This window comes from Myotis brandtii, unplaced genomic scaffold (genome assembly GCF_000412655.1).
Source record: "Myotis brandtii unplaced genomic scaffold, ASM41265v1 scaffold708, whole genome shotgun sequence".
Classification (NCBI taxonomy): domain Eukaryota; kingdom Metazoa; phylum Chordata; class Mammalia; order Chiroptera; family Vespertilionidae; genus Myotis; species Myotis brandtii.
This window is the reverse complement of record NW_005370777.1, coordinates 3,757,147-3,779,644: the sequence shown is the minus strand read 5'-3', so window position 1 is coordinate 3,779,644 and position 22,498 is coordinate 3,757,147. Positions and strand designations below refer to the sequence as shown.

The 22,498-nt window shown below is 34.6% G+C and overlaps 1 protein-coding gene across 2 annotated transcripts in view; it reads right to left on the bottom strand.

The window, feature by feature from the left end:
- Nucleotides 1-871: 871 nt before the first annotated feature.
- The window catches only part of CDK17 (cyclin-dependent kinase 17), a 65,975-nt gene continuing 44,348 nt past the window's right edge, over nucleotides 872-22,498 (bottom strand). For both annotated transcript variants that reach the window (XM_005882359.2, XM_014530040.1), the window contains exons 6-17: nucleotides 19,627-19,683; nucleotides 18,169-18,283; nucleotides 17,553-17,647; nucleotides 17,092-17,154; nucleotides 13,868-13,991; nucleotides 10,962-11,082; nucleotides 8,760-8,857; nucleotides 8,202-8,307; nucleotides 5,769-5,811; nucleotides 4,687-4,777; nucleotides 3,098-3,175; nucleotides 872-2,594 (exon numbers count right to left, since the gene is read on the bottom strand). In XM_005882359.2, the coding sequence (XP_005882421.1) occupies nucleotides 2,557-2,594; nucleotides 3,098-3,175; nucleotides 4,687-4,777; nucleotides 5,769-5,811; nucleotides 8,202-8,307; nucleotides 8,760-8,857; nucleotides 10,962-11,082; nucleotides 13,868-13,991; nucleotides 17,092-17,154; nucleotides 17,553-17,647; nucleotides 18,169-18,283; nucleotides 19,627-19,683 (1,029 nt within the window). In that variant the 3' untranslated portion in view covers nucleotides 872-2,556. The remainder of the gene's footprint in view (nucleotides 2,595-3,097; nucleotides 3,176-4,686; nucleotides 4,778-5,768; nucleotides 5,812-8,201; nucleotides 8,308-8,759; nucleotides 8,858-10,961; nucleotides 11,083-13,867; nucleotides 13,992-17,091; nucleotides 17,155-17,552; nucleotides 17,648-18,168; nucleotides 18,284-19,626; nucleotides 19,684-22,498) is intronic.

Below are 22,498 nucleotides of genomic sequence, written 5' to 3'. Positions count from 1 at the left end.
TTTGCATATTACCCTTTTATTATATAGGATGTCACCCCAATAAATTCAATAAAAATTTCAAAAAAATTTCTGAATTTCAATTCTCTTCATTGAAGAGTTTCTAGGATCTGCCCTGCATCTGGCGCCCTCCTAAGGGGAGTGGCCTGCGGGATCGGGCTGAAACCAGATCTCTGACATCCCCCAAGGGGTCCCAGATTGCGAGAGGGCACAGGCCAGGCTGAGGAACCCCACCAGGTCACAATCGAGCCAGGGAGGGACTGCGGGAGGGCTCCAGGGTGTGTCCGGCCCATCTCACTCAGTCCCAATTGGCCGGACCCCAGCAGCAAGCTAACCTACCAGTTGGAGCATCTGCCCCGATGGTCAGTACATGTCATAGCGACTGGTCGACTGTCTGCCCCCTGGTGGTCAGTGCATGTCATAGTGAGAGGTTGAGCAGCCTTAGCATATCATTAGCATATTACGCTTTGGTTGGTTGTTCAGTTGTTCTACCGTTCAGTCTATTTGCATATTACCCTTTTATTATATAGGATGTCACCCCAATAAATTCAATAAAAATTTCAAAAAAATTTCTGAATTTCAATTCTCTTCATTGAAGAGTTTCTAGGATCTGAATGGTACTCAAGTATAAAAAAAAACAACACACAACAACTCCCCAAAATACAAAACAAATATGCAAACAAAAAATCCCACCAAAATTCCTTAATAAAATAAACATTCCTAAGACTTCCTAGGAAGAATAATTTTACATAACTACTGGGTTATATTTCTTCACATTTTATATGCAAGAATCAATGAGTCCCATAAAAAAAAGTGATCCCATCCTACACCACAGCCTTTTTCCCCCAGAAAGAACTGTGACAACAAAACCACATCTTAACAACATGAATATTTTGTTATTATAAATTTCAAAACAAAAGGGAGGAATTTCACATAATATTTATAACCTTCTAATACATGTCTGTCAGTTAGAAATAACAGCAGTTTGTTAGGCTACAGGGTTTAACATAAAACTTATTTACAAAAGTGAAAAGCAGTAGTGGTCCAATATTCACCATTACACATAAATCTGTTTCTTCCAGAAATTTTTTTTAAAAAATTAAAATTTCACTATCATGAAATATTAAAATAACACCCTAAGCATGCCACAATCACTATTCACAAATAAAGTTAAAATGAAATATACAAAAATTCACTTAATACTGTTAAATAACAATAAACTACAAGATTTCCTGAACAGAAATGGTAGGACCCCTGAATGTTTTACAGTGAATGAATGTCAGGAAGAAAATTAAGTTATGACTATTTTCATGATATATAAGCCAAAAATTTACATGACCACCTCAAAATATACCAATTAAGATTTGTAGTTTGTAAGATGCACTAAACAAATAGTCCTAAAAGTTAACACAAATGCTTAAAACATTATTACTAACACCAAGGTGTGTTTATGATGTTCAAAGAGATGCATAATTAAAATTGTAATTTTGTATCTGGTAAACAGATAATATCTAAAATGCTTTAAAACAATCCTCTAAGCTCTCTCTTCTCTCATTTGTATTTATCATGGCTCATTTCAAAGACATATTACAGCTTTCAGCTGATTCCAATTGAATGTTATTAAAATACACACATACAGACAACCCCAAACGAAATAAATTGTTCCTCAATGATATATCATCCTTTCTAATAAAAGAATTATATTTAAAACAAATAAGACCTCTCATGTTTGGACTTGTATGGTTTCGTCTGAACTAAATTAAAGCACGATGTAAAATAGATAAGTGTATTAGTAAAAAATATCCAATAATATGCAGTAAATATTTCTAAAATGAGGAAAGGTAAAAATAAATAATTTTGGTGCTTTAATTTTCTGGTATCTAATGTGAGATCCCCAAAATGTCAGGTGTTCACTTGCTTGAATCAACTTCTGCATTGCGTTTTCCTAAACATAACGTGCTTATCAATTTCTTAGCTACTCTATTTGCCAATGTTCAATAAAAAAAATTATATAGATTATATAGCATGAACTTAGAGTGTTCAAGATGGCTCACTTATTTTACTGTTAAGCAAAGCTGAATTTACATTCCAGAAAACACCGCAGTTTAATTTTAAAAACAAACAAAAATGCAGCAGTAAAACAATTCATGAGGAGAAACAGATGCATTCACATAATAAAGCCACTGCAACTTCTTCAGGCATTCAACTGTTGTGTTAAATAAACAGACAGTAGTTATTTAGCAGCAATGATTCCGCAATAAATAATGCACTGTGTTTCAGTCCTGCACAAAAATTGCAGCTACAGTTACATCAATAGCTGTAACCTACTGGCTCTAATGGCAGAGAAGACCTTAAAACCAACTGTACAAAAAAATTGTCACACTGTGACAACAAATATAAAAACAATCTGTAGGTCTGAAATAAAAAGACTCCACTGTGAAGAGGACAGTGTAGACAAACGGAGATTCCAAGTCCACCAAAAGAAATAATTGCCTTCAGATCTGAGTCCTTGATTGATAAGAAAGGCTGGGGGCTGGGCTTGAAACCATGTTATCAGACTTAAAAGAGCATGCTCTGTCTTCTGTTCTTCCCATGTCCTAAAATATAAAGTCATTTTATGAGGCAGTTCGAGGTTCAATTTTATCCCACATACAGTATTTGGTGACTCTAGGATGCTAATGTTCCCACCAGCAAAGCTAATTTTCCACGGTAAGAGTGATCAATACTGTGTCTTAAATGACCCCTTTGTCGATGGGGTCAGTCTACAGCTTCTATGCTTCGAAGTGATGAACCTGATGACTAGGGAAGCACAAGATGTGTCTTCTGCCTCAGGTACCAGGATGGCATGTGCAATGATCAAGCCAGGCCACTTGTAAAAGGTTTCTGTGCCATCTGCAGCTTTCAGGATCCCTGACTTGACTGAGTTAGATTTCTCTCTGAAGAATTACTGAGAATATGCAATGCTAAACATACACAGTTGTGGAATGCACTGTACATTGGTTTTTACATCAATAATTTTACTGATCAACTTATAAACCAAAAAGTTGGTTCCATGCATAATTTCATGATCGACACGTGAAATGGTTTATGACAAACACACCTGTCTCTGGATAAGAAGAATTTCGAAAACCTGGGTCCTTTTGCAACTGAATCTCTTTCAAACTGAATATTGATACACCTAAAATACACAGACAGGAATTATCAGGTGAGGTCTAACAGTATTAAAACAAATATAAACCAACTATAGACAAATGTTTAAAAATGAATATTGATTCAACATGAAACATTTATACTACATTTACAAGGTTATAGCCCTGCTGAAATATTTTCCCTTTTGCCCCAATGTTTTAAGAAAACCAAAAAATAATCTCTCTTTAGGACCCCACCCCCCATTTCTGCTTTAAATCATGCTTCAAGTATGTAGTTCTCTAAGGAGACTATACATTGATATTTCTAGGATCTACTGGAGTTGGGAGACCTAATCAAAATGTATTGCTTTTCCTCTCTCTGCCCTTTTCCTCCCTCCTATGATGGCATGAAGGTATCAGGTCCTCAAACTGTCTTCAGATTTTTTTAGATAAGAACAAGGATTAGGTTTGTACATAACTGCCTACCTTAAACTATGAAATTTGATATTAATAATGAAATGTAAGTATCATCTTAAAAACACCTGTAATTCACCTTCCTCATTTTCAGTCTCTGCCAGAGAGATAATCTTTCATTAAAAACAATATTGTAAATTCTAAGTGGAAAGTCTTGATTCCAATAAGCAAACTTTGATGAATCAATATTGTCTAGTAAATGAGAAATAATATAAGATTTTAGAAGCTCAGTTCCCAAATATTCTAATTTCCCAGTCACCTTACTTAATTTTAAAGTAAAATATTGAGGTAATTAAAAAAAAGAATGTTATGAGTAGAATCAAGCAGTTACCTCAGGCACAAGAAATGGGCTGGTTTAGTAACTAACAGTAGGCTCACTACTGTCAGGGCAATAGTAAAGGAAAATCATCTTTATGTCTTAAAAAGGAACTCTACTTTCACAAGAAAACAATCTTATGTTTTGGTTGTGTTTCATTGTTGTTGTTTTTTTGCCTGAAATCCATTTTTTTTTAACAACTCTGAACCAAAGCAATACAGATTGGGACTAATGACAATGTCTATCATCAGATGGCATTTCCAACTTAAGTCCAATAAGATTAATTACTCTTGCCTAAGTACTATTGATTTCTTACAGAATAGTGGCAATGTGCTCAGTGTTAAATAAATTAAAACACAGGCAACCAATACATAAAGAAATTCTGATCTAATTACAAGAAGACTAGAATTTTAGGCTTAAAAACCAACAGCAATCTTGCCCTGGCTGGGTGACTCAGTTGGCTGGAGCATCATCCCGTGCACCAAAGGGTTGTAAGTTCCATTCCCGGTCAGGGCATGTACCCAGGATGCGGGTTTGATCCTCAGTTGTGGCTTGTACAGAAGACAACTGATCAATGTCTCTCTCTCACATTGATGTTTCTCTCTCTCAAATCAATAAAAACATATCCTTGGGTGAGGATAAATAAAAACAAAACAAAAAAACCAACAGCAATCTCTTCCTAATCCCCTAATTCACCTCAGTCTCCTACCCTGGACAAACGAAAAGAAAGAAGGTGTGGGGGAAGGAGGAGAACACTAAAATTTCTCTTACTTTCAGGTAAGGCATGTATCCTTGGTCCCAGACTTCGAAAGTACACATGTTTCATGGCTTCTTCTGCTGGAACTCTTTTCTTAGATTCATACTGTGAAAAAGCAAAGAATTGCTTCATTAACTTTTTCTCTAAATACTGTTACTGGAGGGAAGTTAACACTACTTTACTTTGATTACTTGATACAATCACTATTTTCAAAGAATCAATTTGGAGGTGCCTCAGATATGCTCTAATTTGAGTTATTAGTGACTATATCTCAGCCCCAAATTTCTAAGGTAAAGTTGGAGCTTACCTAAAAATTTAGATTCCCCGTATTGTTTGAAGAGATGAAAAATTAAAATACTTGAATTTTGGTGTTACTTTTCTTCATGAACACCAAAGGATCATTGAAAATATATCTCTATGACAGACATTATTAAATTACCTATTCAATACCCATTTCCCCCTTTCCCTTGATAGATAACCTAGATTTATTTCAGGTGTCCATTGCTTCAACTCCAACAGATGGATCATGAATCATGACTGTCCTAGTTTGGGCTAATTATGATAATTCTGCTCCTCAATTCCCAGACTCTCTTACAATTAATGTTCTGGCCAACAAGAGTTAGTTTTGAAAAAAACCTTACAGGGATTTCTGGAAAAGCTTTGACTTTTCAAACACAAAAGGGCTAATGTGGCTGACGCAAGCATCATACTCTCTCTTCTCCCTGCTTTGAATGATGATATGAATGCTATGTGGAGGTGCAGCACCTTGTACAGAAATTAAGTATAAGGAAGACAAAGAGAACATAAGAAAACACGAATTGCAGAGAACATGGCCGTGACATAGTTGATAGATGACAGCAGCTAACTGCCTCAGACTATTCAAGGTCACAATGAGAGACTCACCAAACACATTATGAGAGACCATAATATTTTTACTTTAGCATATACCTTAAGCATGCTAGATACTACAATAATATTATTTAATTGTCATGACAAATTTTTGAAGGAGGTATTATTGATCCCATTCTACAGATGAAGAAACTGAGTCTCAGAGAAGTTGAGCCATTTAACAATTACAACATAACATGTAACTTACCTGAAGAAATTTTGTTATCAATTCGATTCCTTCAGAGTCTAACCTAGAAACAGCAAAAAACAAGTGGCAGTTTATTCTTTTATCTTAGCGTATAGCAACTTTTCAAACAAAACTACTTTCCAAATGTTTTAATCTGTGAAACCTAGTGCTCTAAAATAGCCACTCTTGTTCTTTCAAATAGACCAAAGCTGTCTTATCCTCAAAAGACTAATCTCACCACTTATTTAAGAAGAAACCATAAATAACCGGGCGCAAATTCAAATTTCCAATATTCAAAAACAAATTAGATTATTAAAAACTATAGAATTTTCTCTGGTTTTGTTAATCTTCACCCACGGATATTTTTCCATTGATTTTTAGAGAGAGGGGAAGGGAGGGGGACAGACAGAGAGAAACATCGATGTGAGAGACATACATCGAATGGTTGCCTCCAGCACATGCCCCAACCAGGGCTGGTGATCAAGCCTGCAACCAAGGTATGTGCCCTTGACTGGAATCAAACCTGGGACCCTCCAGTCCGTGTGCTGATGCTCTACCCACTGAGCCAAACTGGCTAAGGCAAAAGTAGAGAATATTTTTAAAAATCACCATTCTGTCTCAAACCAAAGTAACCACTATTTATCAGGAAAGCTTAAGTAAATTGCATCAATTTTCAGTGTTCCACTGAAGGCAAGAGTACAAAAGCATCATTTTCCTATTATATAGGTGAAAACAAGGAGAAAAGTGATCCCACTATGTATCACTGTGGTCAAGATAAACAGGTAGTCTGCTGAGCATGGGGCACTAGGAACTATAAAGTGCAATTTAAGTATGTCTCAATAACTTCATAAAACTTAATTTACAGGGCTACAAAACCAATGAATGATACAGTTGATAAAGACATAATTATAGCGATGAATTTAATATAATAGGGAGTAGAGGATTTAGGGATTATCTTAACGGGATAATCTCCTGATCAGAAACCACAAGTTCTCTCTTGCTGCCTTTCACTTGCAAATTGAAAGCACAATTATGGATAAAGAATATTTTCCCACCTGAGGGCTCCTAGTGAGTATTGTGGATGCTGTGGCCTAGACATTTGCCAGACTCTTAATCCTCTGTAGTTTGCCATTCTGACAAATACATAGAGCTTCTTGGACACAGACAAACTCAGTGCTAAGATCATGGAGAATCTGCTTTAAAGAAGAGCTTTAACCTTCTACACTGGATATTACAATAGCAAGCAATAGATACATAAAATAGGATTTACGCTACTTGGGAAAGACACATACACAAAGTCCAGCACATAATATGATTCTTCCTAAGCAGGAATACTTAGAATGTTATTAGTTACTACAGTAACAATAAGAACATCAACTCACATAAACACTTTAAAGATATTTTTGGTATGAGAACTGCATTGCTATTCTTCCATAGCCACAGAATAAATTAAACTAGATCAAGTGTGTTATGTTGTGAGCAATGTGAATAACGTTTGAGTAAAACAGACATTGGCCTTATTTGGTATCTTGGTGCCCTTTTTATATTTTTTTAAGGAAAGATGAAAAAATACAGTCACAGATATTATTCTGCGTTACTAACTAAAATGTAATACATTCTGCAAGTCAAATTTTACTGGGAGTCAGATGGGTCTAGGGGTAGGTCTCAGAAGAAACTAATTGAATGGCCAAATTGAGGATATGAGAGGTCAGAGTTTATATTCTTCAAATACAAATTATTATGTGATTAACTTTGACCAAAATAATGCTGAGTCACCTTTTGTCAGTGTCAAGATTTTACTTATAACACTATCTTAGGTTTTAAAAAAAGTAAATATAGCCCTAGCCGGGTGGTAAGTGGTTAGAGCATTGGCCCACGGACCGAAGGGTCTCAGGCTCAATTCTGGTCAAAAGCATACAAACTCCCTGGTTGCAGGCTCGATTCCCAGCCCCGGTCAGGGCGTGTGCAGGAGGCAACTAATTGATGTGCCTCTCTCACATCGCTGTTTCTCTGTCTCTCCCTCTCCCTTCCACTCTCTCTAAAAATCAATGGAAAAAATACTCTTAGGTGAGAATTAACAAAACAAACAAAAAAGTAGAGACTGATTCTGTAGAAAGCGAAGCAGAAATTTCATCATGGCATTGAATAAGGAATTAATGCCTTCTTTCTGGTAAAGGGAACATCTATATATACTCTAGAATTCTAATACATACGTTCTATGTTCACTTTGTATACAGCTCAATTCTGTGGTCACATAATTTGGTGATCCTTGGTCACTGAATTATAAAATTAATCTGACACAGGAAGGAAGGCTCAATTAAATTAGTTACTAAAATATTTAAGAATTGTGTATGTGTATTAAATATTGAATCCTTACTGTGAATAATGCTTCATGAGAGTAAAAAGAATCAAGTACATATTCCCCCTTTTACTTAGAGAAAATAAAAAAAATACCTGGGTGCATGGTTAATTAGAGGTTGTGGTTTATATTTTGGGAAGTTGTAGTTCTTGAACTCATCATTTGAAGAAACACCTGGCCAAGTTTCCTGAGATGGAGTCCCTAAGTTAAAAAAAATTATATACATATAAATATGTAAAAATTTATATAAATATGTAAAAACTTATATATATGCAAATATGTATAACGAGGCAGAGCTAAGAAAGTGTTTTAAAGAACAATTTATATTTAGTAGATGATCTGACTTTCAACTGAAACAGAAATGACAAAAATAGTAAACATATGGTCTTTTTTTAGGAATATGCAATGATGCCATAAAAATTATGATGCCTAAATGACACCTAAGCTAGAAATATTTCCTAGTAATACGGTAAAGGTCAATTTTCAATATTTCTCTTCTCTGTTCTTCCACAAAGGTGGAATTCAGTAAGTAAAACGTTACCTAGAAGGATTTGTATTTATAATTATTTAATTTATAATTCATATAACAAATAGCTCTTTATGTTAGTCTCAGTATCAAATTTTTAAATAGTCTTTAAAAGATTTCTTGTTACCTAGCAGTCGGAAAATTAAGTGCAGTTCATCTTCCACAGTTGATCCTGGAAACAGAGGTCTTCCAGAAGCCATTTCAAAGAAAATGCAACCAACACCCCTTTAAAATATATCATAAAAAATGATGAGTAACCCACTTACATATTATGACACACAAAAATCTTTTTCTTAAGATGGCCTCTCAGGAGAATTTTGTAATAGTCTGCTTTTAGAAAACCTCCTGCAGAGATATTAACATTTATCCTATTTGTCTCAATTTCCATATTGCTATATCCATTTTTCACACATCAAATATCCAGCTATCCTCTGCATGATCCTTGAAGAGTAACAGTAACAATAGCTAAGAGTGACTTAATGCTTACTATGTGTTAGGTAGTGGGTAGCAGTGGTAGGAAGAAGCAAATGATTCAAGATGTTTTTATGCAGAAAGCAGAGATAGAACAGGTAGGTGCAGGATAGAGAGTGTTTGAGTATGTGTGTGTGTAAGAGAAGGAAGAGAAATGGATGGAGGCTAAATGAATAGATACTCTCTTCTACAATTTGTGTGACTACAGCCTTCCCATTTAAGGAATCACAATCTAGAACTGTATATAACATTTAATTTTATATATTAAAATGTTATATGGAAAGAAAATGATGGTACCATGATGGAAAAAATATGGTAGTTCCTCAGAAACTTTTAAAATAGAATTACCATATGATCCAGCAATTCCACTCCTAAGTATATACCCAAAAGAACCGAAAGCAAGCCTCAAAGAGGTATTTGTACACCCATATCCATAGCAACATTATTCACAATAGCCAAAAGGAGAAAACAATGCCCGTGTCCACTGACAGATGAATGGATAAATAAAATGTTGCACACCTATGCAATGATTATTCAGTCTTAAAAGTCAAATATCTACAACGTGGGTGAATTTTGAAGACACTTATGCTAAGTGAAATAGGTCCGTCACAAAAAGACTACATAATTCCATTGATATGAAGTACTTAGAAAAGTCAAATTCAGAGACAGAAAGTGGAATGATGGTTGCCAGGGGCCGAAGGGAGGAGGATATAGGGAGCTGTTTAATGGGTACAGTGGGAGGAGGATATAGGGAGTTAATGGGTATAGTGTTTCAGTTTTGCAAGATGAAAAAAATTCTGGAAATGGATGGTGGTAATGGTTGTACAACAATGTGAATGTCCTTAATCACAGAGAACTGTACATTTAAAATGGATTAAAATGGTAAATTTTATTTACCACAATTTAGAAAATAAGTTTAAAAAAAGAAAACTGTTATACAAAACAAAATTATATAATTGTTCAACCCAGGACAACAGAAGGAAGTATATGATTTATCACTACATGAAGGGTATAGGCAATGAAATGCAACTGCATTTCAGAGGAAGAAATTGCCACCGGAGGCTAGGTTGTATTCAAGAAGGATTTATGAAAAATTGTGTTTTGAAAGTTCCTAGGTACAGGCCCATTAGAGAAAGAACAGGCATTCCAGATGGATGGACTGGTGTGAGCACAGCAAAAGTGGGAAAGCCCAGGTTATGTTTGAAATATAATGAGTAGCCCATTTAGCTAAAAGGGAACATCTGTGTATAGGGATCCTCTGAAGTAAGTTGGAAAAGGCAGCTTAGAGACATTTTATAGAGACCATTATTAAGTACCAGGGTGAAGAACTGTACCTTATTCTAAAGGTAATGAATAGGGAAGGAGCAAAGGTGTTTGAATGAAGGGGTGTCATGATCAAAGTGGTGTGTGAGGAAGATGGTTATAATATTTTATTCTTTTTAGATTACCTTAAAGCAAGTAGATTTTGGTGACTATTAAATGACAATAAAAACAATAATTTTGTTTTAAATTACTATGTACCAGACACTCTTCTAAGTGCTTTATATGTATTAGCTCATTTGGCCTTAATATTATGCACAGAACAGTCATTTAAAGTCATTATTGTTACTATTCCCATTTCCTTAAATGAGGAAACTAAGGCACAGGTCTATAATCTGAATAAGGTTATTATACAGATATAAGTGGCAGAATTGGTATTTAAACCTAGGTGCTCTTACGTGCCAGAAATCGTAGTCACTGCTTATATCTCATGGCTCTTTAATATCTCCTTAAAAGTCAAATATCTATCAGTATGCCCTGTATTTATGGCTACATTCTTTCAAAATTATAAATAGCAATAACATCCACATATATTTACCACATGTCAATCTGTGTTGAGTACTCTGAGGAACCGAGAAGCACATCAGGTGGCCGGTACCATAGTGTGACAACTTCATTTGAGTAGGTCTTTGTGGGAACTGACTTGGCTCTGGCTAGTCCTTCAAAGGGAAAGAAAAAAAGAAATAGCTGTAATGAATTTCCCAGCCAATGTCCTCACCATGACTCCAATCACTAGGATGCCTGAGATGACTACTCTGTAGCTTTTTAAAACTTAACAAAATTAGTTTTATGATTTTTTTTTTAACTGTGCTTGGTGTAAGGGATCAGCAAATCCTTACGTAATTAAACTAAGTAATAGTAATCCCACAATAGGTATTATGCTTACTTTTATGCATATGAATGCACCTGGTACAGTGTCTGGGTTAATTTAAACTTAAGATATTTTCCTGTTATCCATGAATCATGCCAAAATTATTTCCTAGCTAAACTTAAATTAATGCAAAATGGACCAATGACATTGAGATGAACAATTTTATTTCTTACAGCTATAGTCTTTTGTCACCTTTTAACCTGATTCCAACTTTAATTTGCTACACCAATTTTTATCCAAAAAAAAAAAAAGAGAAGCTATTGGTCCCAAACCTTTTTTTAATCTCTAAACCTACTTTTTAAATATATATTTTTTTACTTTTCAATTACAGTTGACAAACAATATATTAGCTTCATGTGTACAACATACTGATTAGATATTTATATAACTTACGAAGTGATCACCCTGATAAGTCTAGTACCCATCTGACACCATTCTGTAGAGTTTTATTGACAATTTTCTTGCAAAAATCTATTTAGAGAAAGTTCCTTAGAATAAATTACACTGCTTTTCTGTACTCTTTTTAAATTTTACGTTATATGGATAATTTTAAAATAAGACAAACCTCACTGCCTTTAAAGGGTATTATTAATTGTTGTAAATGATATAAAACACATACCATTCCTTTGCCAATTTAATATGGAATTCACTGATTATCTAGAAGTAAGGGTGAGTTCACAATTTTCCCTCTTGAGCCACTGGCATAAGAGAGTTATTTTTACTACCTCCAAGCCTCAAAATTCTGAAGAAGCAACTTTAAAAGATGTCTGAAGAAATATAAATTTATTTTAATATATAGTTTATTTCAAACAAGGAATAATTACTTTTTCAGGCTGCGATTTCTGTTATATATAACATATCTGATTAAAATATTACATCTTTTAAATGTCATAAAATGATAATATTTTAATAAACTGGATTAAGTCACTCCAATGAAACCAGAATTTAAAATAATAGGTAGCATTCATACTATTTTTGTTTGATGGCTAAAGGGTGTAACTAGAACAATGTTGATAATATTTCATTTAATTACAAGTTTTATTCTACCGTCCTAACTTGGAAAAATAAATTCAACAAATTATTTTCCTACCAATTTTGGTAATTAGCAAGATGAGAGCAGCTTTTTGATCGCTCTTCCTGATATGAATAGTGGTTATATGGGGGCAAAGGACAGGGCCACAAGTTGACTTATTCTATAACCTATGGCATCAAAACAACTGCCAGTTACAGTTTCCTCAGTACCTTACTCTCCTACTCCTGAGAGAATTCTGAACTAGGGTGCTTGTTCACACAGGGTCCTGGTTCACAATCTGAATTTCAGCATTGGCATGAAATTAAATAATAATCTCTTCCAAACCAAAGTACTTACATGTGATACAGTATTATTATATAAGCCATTTTCTATTAGAGATGAAAATGTCTATAGTAGTACTTACTAAACCTGAATTTCACCAATTACAGCAAAAAGAGTAGAATTTTCACAGGGATAAAAAACAATTTACAGTAAAATACTCAAAGTTACCTGACCCTCCCCTACTTGCAACCAGTAAAAAAAATATTGGTTTTCCTTTTTCATTAACGAGGAGGTCTGTGGTTTCAAGTTTCAGTGCAACACATATGCATTACTAATGCAACCAATAATATATAACTAAAAGCAAAACACAAAATTGATTATATTATCTTATGGAAAAATCAGAATTTCTTGTTGGCTTGTGGAAGATAAGATTTACTTGGCTTGCTGTGTAGAAGTTAGAAGCAAAATTTCAAGCACTGATAGTATTCTTCCCACCAACCTTGAACTCCCAAAAGTAAATTTTTGATGGCCCTTGCCATTCCTGTATGGAATTTCTAATAGGCAAGCTGGATTTCTCTATCATTGCCATTCATTTTGGGATTATAGAATAAAGAACAGTGAATGCAGCTTGGCAAAAAGAGGAGAGAGTCTGAGGGGGTAATAACCATTATGAGGAAAATAAACCATGTGTAGGAGATTGTGTAATATATATAAGCCTATGCAAATAACTTGTACTTTCTTGTTTAAACACATGACCATTTCCTTTTTAAGGAAGGAAATACAAATAGCAACCTACCTTTCAAACAAATGGTAAAGGTTTAAATAAGTAAAAGTATAGAAATTTCTAGAATTTACCACTTAATAACAGTGAATTTTTAATTTGTTACTAAAAGAATACAATGACTACTACCAGGTAAGTACAGTTTGGTGTCACTGCCTTGATTTATACCAAGGCACTAGTAACATTACCCCTTATTGCTTTTGGATCATCAATACAAATATTAATACAGTGAAAAAGGCAAATAACATTCAGTATAAATTTGATAACATATTAGACTTTTGGAGACCTCCTGAAAGGGCCTTCGGGGTCTAGGGATCACACTTGAGAATGGTGCCTTTTAGCATTTACTAACATAACTCACCTACCAAAGTTTTTGTCAAATATCTTATTCAGAATTTCTTATACAGAAAATTTCCACACTCATATAAAAACAATTACAGTGTCAACGGTTGTTCTAACCACCTAGAACTATTTATAAATATCTCATACATTCCGTACCAAAATCGGCTAGCTTTAGTTCTCCTTTTTCATTAATGAGGAGGTTCTGTGGTTTCAAGTCTCGGTGCAACACTTTCCTTCTGTGGCAATATGCCAAACCACGTAGAATTTGGTATAAAAACAGCTACAGAAACAAATAAATAGAAATTAGTCTTACAGATAATGAGACAGACTTTGGTGTAAGTGTAAGTTATGGTAAAGAGAAAAGCAACTGGCTTAGAATAGCAAAAAAATAAAAAGGAATCATACCCTAAGTACAAAACCTTTTCCTTATATAGTTGTTTTCTATTTGAAACATCAATCTATTTTTTTAGTCTGATAGTATCTATGCAATAAATAAAAATAGCAGTTTCATAAAGTGAAATGAAACTTTGTATTAGAAGTAATAGTTTGCTTATTATAGAAAATGATCCTATATAATAAAAGCCTAATATGCACATTGACCAAACAGCGGAATGACCAGTCGCTATGATGCACATGGACCACCAGGGGGCAGACACTCAATGCAGGAGCTGCCCCCTGGTGGTCAGTGCACTCCCACAGGGCAGCGCCACTTAGCCAGAAGCTGGGCTCATGGCTGGCTGTGACAGGAGCCTCTCCCGCCTCCTCTGAAGCGCTAAGGAGCAGCGAGCCTTACGGTAAGGAGCGAGGGGTCCTGGACTGCGAGAGGGTGCATACCGGGTTGAGGACTCTCCTCCCCTCCCCGCCCCAGTGCATGAATTTTATGCACTGGGCCTCCAGTTTAAAATAAACATATCCTTGCCCTGCCTGCCAGTGTGGTCAGTTGGTTGGAGAGTCAACCAATACACCAAAAGGTGACAGGTTCGATTCCCAGTCAGGGCACATACTTAGGTTGTGGGTTAGATCTCCGTTTTGGGAGTAAGCAGGAAGCAATCAATGGTTTTGGGAGTAAGCAGGAAGCAGTCAATGTCTCTTTCTCAAACATCTCTCTCTCTCTCTCTCTCTCCCTCTCTCTCTTCCTGTTTCTAAATCATTAAAAAAAATATATAAAATTAAAAAAACAACAACACATATCCTCATAAACTTATAGGCCTACCAAGGCTTACAGTTTGATTATGAAATTCTGGCAAAACAACCAACCAAACTCTATCCTCACCACCCACCCTGCCAAAAAAAGAAAACCTGACCTGGGACAATGTCTTTTAAAGGTACTGGAATTGGTCGTTTTATGAAAACTCTGAGATGTCAAACAGAATAGTGCCTCACACAGCTCTGGCAAATTATGTGCTATAAAAATAACCTAAACCAGCTTCTATCACCTACCTCCTGGGTATTTTACTTTCAGCACCTCCTACTCAGCCTTCAAAATCTGCTATGATTCAGAACAGGGAATTAGCACTATAGAGCTCTAAATAAATCTTTGAAAGAAGCAATTCCTAAGGCTAATGTAGACTTTTTGTGTTGATTTTGGTGGAAAAAGGGATATGAAACACAGAGGGTTTTTTGACTCTTTGGGATTAACAAAATAGAGCCTGAAGTAGAGGACTGAAGAGTGTATCCTTTGTTTACTTCGAGGTGAAAAATAAAGCATTAGAACAGTGATTTTCAACCTTTTTCATCTCATGGCACACATAAATTACTAAAATTCTGAGGCACACCAAAAGATATATTATATTTTGGGCTGATCTGACAAAAAATTTTGATTCATTCACACCAAATGGAGATTGTTGTGTTGCCTATTGTCAATTTTTTATTTGATAACCTAAGGGAAAAGAGATCAGTGCCCCTAACTAAATAGTCAGGTATTGCATGTTTTAACAATTCTTGTGGTACACGGATTGAGAATTGCTACATTAGAACTCTGAGAATAAGCCAAAGCAGGTAAACAATAGGCTTAAAGAAATTCTAAGTAGCAGAGTTTCTATACTACATATTTATGGGTTTTTTTGTTTGTTTAAAATTACTCTTTCCATATATTCCTGTTACTTTTTAACTTTGGAAAAATAAAAGTAGAGAGTTAAATTTGCTATTTAAACAAATAAACAAAATACTTTAAGCCAGACATGCATTAAAAGACATAAACTTCTCAAATCTTTGTCAAATTATAACTAAGGACTTATTTTCTTTCCAAATTATTGCTAATATGAAAGCAGGAAAAAAAACAAATAAAAACCACAAAGCGAAATATATGTAAATGAGATTTACAACAACTTGCCAAATAAAATGTAAAATATGATGAAAATAATTCTCAGAGAATGTATATGGAAAGACACTTAAAGCCCTATTCTAAAATTCTTAGCAATGTGGTATCCAATATATTCTGAATTGTCCTTTAGTAGAAGAAACTGATTCTCCTTTATATCTATCAAAATTACAATTTTTAAAAAAATGTAAGTTTAAAGTTAGTATCTACAGAATTGGAACTGTCTCAAACCCACAGCCAAGACAGCCTATTTCCAGAATAGTTTCTCACAAATTGCCCACTAAGTTTGGATAAGTAAATCTTTGCTAAATTTGGAGCATACCACTTTGGTCAAAGAAACCTACTGTAAGAACACAACTGTATCAAATGTTTTTACTTGATTTTACTTTTCCCTTACTTTTGGGTTTCAGCTGACAGTGATTATTATGCCAAACTTTTCTGGCATTACTTGCATCTTTAGATATACAGGTAAGAAAACATAACAATTATCTCTTTTCCTCCTGACAATAGAGTGGTATTTCCAGCCTACTATTCATAATACTTGTGCATGTTCCTGGCCTTACTCACTAGATTAGTAACTTGAATATTAGTTGTATTCCATAATTAAGTACCATTTTAAATATATTAGGGAAGTTTGCCATTTAAAGAAGGGCTTTCACAGAATGAACTAATCATTTGTATTTATTTTAAATATTTGGATTTTTATATAATAGGCTTTTGGTTTTATTTTGTTTTTAAAGCAGATTACATGTGTAAATATACTCTGTATCTAAGAGAATCAGTGTTATGATGTGAAAATAAATGTCCAAAGTGGTTTTTAAGATTTTTAAAAGAAAGCTGGTTCTACAAAAAAGTCTGATCTTAAGAAGTAGTGTAGTATAGTTAATAAAAGTTCTGAGTAAATTATTTAGAGGACAATAGCCTCTTTAAAATGCCAAACAGATCATTCTGAAGCAGAATAGTTATCAAGTTAGTATATTTCATTAAGTAATGTAGTTTGTTTATGCTTAGGGTTAGTCTCTGCTTTAAACAAAATTTAAAATTACACATTAAAACATACCTTCACATTGTGCATACTCATGATGTTTCCACAATCATCCATGTACTGTTTTAAGTCTTTATCCTGAAAAAATACAGCACTTTACTATGTGATACCAAGGAAAGATATTGAATGTACCACATAATTTAATTAAATACCAATAACTAAGCAAAAATGTCTCTGGGCCTGTTAGAAAATCCAATTTACTATGTTTTATTAAAGCAAAAGTAGCCCTGCCCAGTGTTGCTCAGTAGTTAGAGTGTCAATCTGCGCACTGAAGAATTGCAGGTTTATCCCAGGCTCGGTCAGGGAGCATGCAGGAGAAACCAATTGATATATTTCTCTCAAATCAATGTTTCTCTCTCTCTCTCCACCTCCCACCCTCCCTTATGCTCGCTCTAAAAAATCAATGGAAAAAATATCCTCAAAAAATATCCAACAAAAAAGCAAAAGTAAATACTGAATTTTAATTAAATGCTTACCAGATACTCAAACACCAGAGTCAAAGATTTATCTGTGTGAACAATGTCATGTAAGGTAACTATATTTGCATGTTTTAGATCCTTTAACAGTGAAACTGCAAAACAGAAAAGAAAGTTAATTATTGGTCTATGGTAGCCTGTCTTTATAATAACCTGAAGTACGTTTAACATAAATTGATTATATTTAATAATCTCTTAAGTTTAAAACATTAATTCACCAAGGGGATTTGAAGTAGAAATTCTAATAGAGTCAATTTTTTTCTTTTCTTTTATGATCCTGTGTTTGATATTTTTAATACTTAAAGTTGTCTCTAATATAATAATACTCTGCTTATTATCTTCTGTTGTTTCCCTCAAATGTTAGCTTATTGAGACTTCTAGGATTAATTACATATAAAGTACAAGGTACCTTTTTCCTCCAAATTGCTCATCAGTGCCTCAAACCATTTTCTGGATATCTCTCATTTTTAAAAAAATGGTACCATGATAGAAATATATTTACATTCTGCCTATACTAACTTATAGCTTTTCCCAATGTGCCATTATATAACAGTTCCCAATGTCAAATATTTGTCTATGATATAATACATTTTACTCACAAAAGATCAAATTATACCTTCTCTTATCGCTGTGCAGGGTGCACCTTCTTCGTGTTCCAATCGGATCTCTTTTAATGCCACCAAATTCTCTGTCAATTTACTTCTCCCTTTATATACTGTAGCATATGTACCCTATAAAATATATTTTTGAAAGACACAGCAAAAGATCACAACGAGTATATCTATACCACCTACAAAATAAAGAGCACTAACCACATTTCTAAGTTCTAAGCATATGTTAAATTCTACCTTGCAAGGAAAACTCCACAATGATTAGCCTTGGCTTTCCTATACCTAAAAGGACATTCAGTTCCATATGCACAGATTCCATACTTACAACCAGGGTGCCCTAAAATTATGAAATGTAAGAATATCTAATTTACTTTTTATACCTTGCATCAGATTAATAATTGGAGATCAGTAGCTTTAGAATCGAAGGCACTTTACCTGCAATAGTATGTGGAGACTGAGGAAACTGAACATATTAACTGAAAATTGAAATTCTAACTAACATATTGTTAAATTATAAAAATCTTACTGTTTTTTAAAAAAATATATTTTATTGATTTTTTACAGAGAGGAAGGGAGAGGGATAGAGAGTTAGAAACATCGATGAGAGAGAAACATCGATCAGCTGCCTCCTGCACACTCCCTACTGGGTATGTTGCCAGCAACCAAGGTACATGCCCTTGACCAGAATCGAACCTGGGACCCTTGAGTCTGCAGGCCGATGCTCTATCCACCGAGCCAAACCGGTCAGGGCAAAATCTTACTGGTTTTCAGAATTTTTAAACATTAACTCTCCTTTAAAAAAACAAATAGAGTTTGGGAGTGGGGGCAGGCTAGAAGGGAACATATGTAATACTTTCAACAATAAAGATAAAAAAAACAACCACAATTGTATTCTACAGGAGATTTCTTCTATCATTGCCAGGATAGCTCTCCAAACTCTCTCAAGAATTCCCTGTTAACTAATTCTTATTTTCTTTACCTACTCTCACTCTGGGAGGGAGACCATTTCAAAGTTAGTAGTAGCAATAGCAGCAAGTTCAAGAAAACCCAGGTCTTATTAGCCAAGAATTTCTTTCTGTGACAAGTATCTTTAAGATAGTATTTTGATTTTTCACAGGTTTGAACTCATGTAATACCCGTATGACAGTACAGGTAGCAGATTGTCAGGGAGCTAACTAACAAATTGATACCTAACTAACAAATTGCTACCAAGGAAGCTCAATATTTTGTGCTTCAATAAAGATTACAAGGCGGTAGAAAATACTATTTTTTTCTCAAACTAATAGGGTAATTTTAAGAATTTAAGGATTTTTTCTTTCTAACCGTCTTTTCAGAATGAGATATGAACTTTTACACAATAATGCTTACATTTTTTTTTCCAGGTTGGAAAAAAACTATAGACTAATAGAGAAGTTTAGGTTATAAAAAAAAGTCTTACATTTTAAAAGTAAGTGTTTACTTACCTCTCCAAGCTTCTCCAATTTGATGTAGGTTTCCATTTTCCCAAACCCAATTTCTGACTGAAAGCAAACAATCATATATTTAGTATTCTTAAAATTTCAATTAATCTCTTCCTCAATTTCTGAAATTCTCCTGCTCTAAAGAGTGTCTTGGAATAGAAAAAAAATTGATTATAATTAAACTGTTGAACATCTGTCAAGTTTTGCCACATACCTGATTTTTAGAATATTCAAAGGTTCAAAAACATCAAAGTTCACAATTAAAATTTATACAGATTAGTTAACATTTTACTATTTTAAGACTGAGATTTTAAGTTACCAAAGAATTTTATAAAAACACGATTTTTTAAACAAAACTACAAAATAATTTTTCTATATATTTTCCTTCGCTAATCTTTGTGTTCCTTAGGAATGCCAACAAAATACTATTTGTCTCAGTTTTACCAACCAAAATATAATGAAAAAGACAACTGCAAGTTACAACCTATTATGGATCAGGAAATGGCTGACAGAGAATAAACAATTTAAGTTCAAATCTGGCGGGGGAAAAAAAGGCTTTAAAAAGTGAGTTTTCAAACTCATTGCTTTTAAACCTTGAACTTGTTTGTCTATTTTGTATGGAATCAAAAAATGAGATAAATGGAATGCACTGAAATATGTAATGGAAATTCAATATTTAAAAACTAAAAAACAAGACAAAAAGTCCTAACACAAAAGATCTAGGAAAAAATAGAGAGAGATGGAAATTTAGGTATTGAGAGAGCAAAAATAGGAAAAAAGTTAAGCAGAAGAAAATAAGAATTTTCTTAAAATTATTTTCTAGTACCCTTTATAGATAATGAAAAAGACAACAATAATGTAAAAAAAGACAAGCTTCTTAGAGTGGTGCTAATATCCTTAAATAAATAGACAGTAAAAGGACATAATGTTCTTTTATATGTAATCTCAGCAGTAAAAAGTGTATCGATTACATTAAATAGTATGTTTTAGTCAAATTCTGGAGGTTCAAATATGCAATTTCTTCTGGAGGTGTTGAATAAAATCTGACAAGCAGATTTTTAACATCACTCACCAAACTTTGAATAGGATAAACTGCCCAAAGTTGAATGACCAAAAGTAGCAGAGGCACCTCAAAGGAACTGTTTTTATACTTTTTTTTTTACAATGATATATATAAAGTTAAAAAGACACAAGGAAAACTGCATGTTCAACAGTACTTAATTCAATTTTGATTAACTAATAAAAACTTTGGTCAGAGGAAGTATCATTGAATTAATGAAAAATTGCTTCTTTTTGCACTCTTGTAAGACCTAAATATAATGTTTCCAAAAAAACCTAACTAAAAATGAAGTTTTGGAACCATCATAATCCATCCATCAATGTACTATCTTGTATATGCCTCAGAGATATTAAGTCCTTGTTTTCTATTAACAACTATGCAAAATAATAAAGTAAAACTATAACAGACAACACTTTCCAAATACAAATGGAGTTTAACTTTAATATGGAAAATGTGGCAAACAACACCTAGTACATAAAAGCCTGATTCTTAACAACCTTTATTTTATGTATGATTTTTACAACCTATTTACATATGATCTTAAATGATTTTTTTAAAAAAGACTAATTGCCAAGGTCACACAAACTGATAGAACATGTTTACTTTCTTATACATATCTCTGGAATTCAGGTTCTTAAATTCATAATTTTTTTTAAAAAATATATTTTATTGATTTTTTACAGAGAGGAAGGGAGAGAGATAGAGAGTTAGAAACATCGATGAGAGAGAAACATCGATCAGCTGCCTCCTGCACATCTCCCACTGGGGATGTGCCCTTGACCGGAATCGAACCTGGGACCTTTCAGTCTGCAGGCCGACGCTCTATCCACTGAGCCAAACCGGTTTTGGCGGAATACTATTTTCTTATTCTTTCTTAAGTGAATAAATAGTAGCACGCTCTTAAAACATCAAATATACTTTGGTCCAGGGGTGGCTATGACAAAATGCTAAGGTTTGGTTTTAAGCAGGTGTGTTACGTAGACCACGAACTCAAGACCATAAGATAAAAATAATATAGATATTACTGTTATATAAAGTGCATAAGGATTAAACTGTAAGGGGTGCGTCAAAAATTAACACAGCAAAAAGTAACTGTTCAAAGGATGACATTTAGTGAGATCATTAAAATATGCTGAAAGTCTGCTTTTTAAAAAGTAAATACTGTACTATCATTTATACAGCTAAATTTAAATTTTAATAATCCTATATAATAAAAGAGAAACATGTAAATTGACCATCCCTCCGCTACGCTCACTAGCCAATCGGGAGTATGCAAATTAACCTGACAAAGATGGCGGGTTAACTTGCATATGCAGGTGTCAAGCACCCCGGGAGGCGACAGCGGCTGCGAGCTCCCGGGACCATCACCGGCCCCGGGAGGCAAGGCCAGCTGCGCCAAGCCACACCCGCAGGCTCCTGGGACCTTCGGTGGCCCCGGGAGGCGAGGCCGTAGCCACCCCCACATGGGCTCCCGGGACCTTCACCGGCAGAGAGCAGAGCAGGAAAGTGGGCGGAGAGTGGGAGGTTTGGAGGACTTGGCAGAGCAGGAGGCTGCTGGACATAGAACAGAGCGAGAGAGAGGGTGGCTTGGAGGGCGTGGCTCTGTCACCCCAGCTTCCTCATCACAACTGTGGAAACTGACAGCAGGGAGGAGGAAGTCCCACCCCCACAGAATCAGCCAGAATAAGCCATTGGTCAGACAGCTCTCAGCGGCCTAACAGCCAGGACTCTAATTCACCTGCATCTCAGACCGTGACAGTAGAGAGGTGGGACTATGTCTAAAGAACAACTGTTGATACAACATAGCTCTGCAGC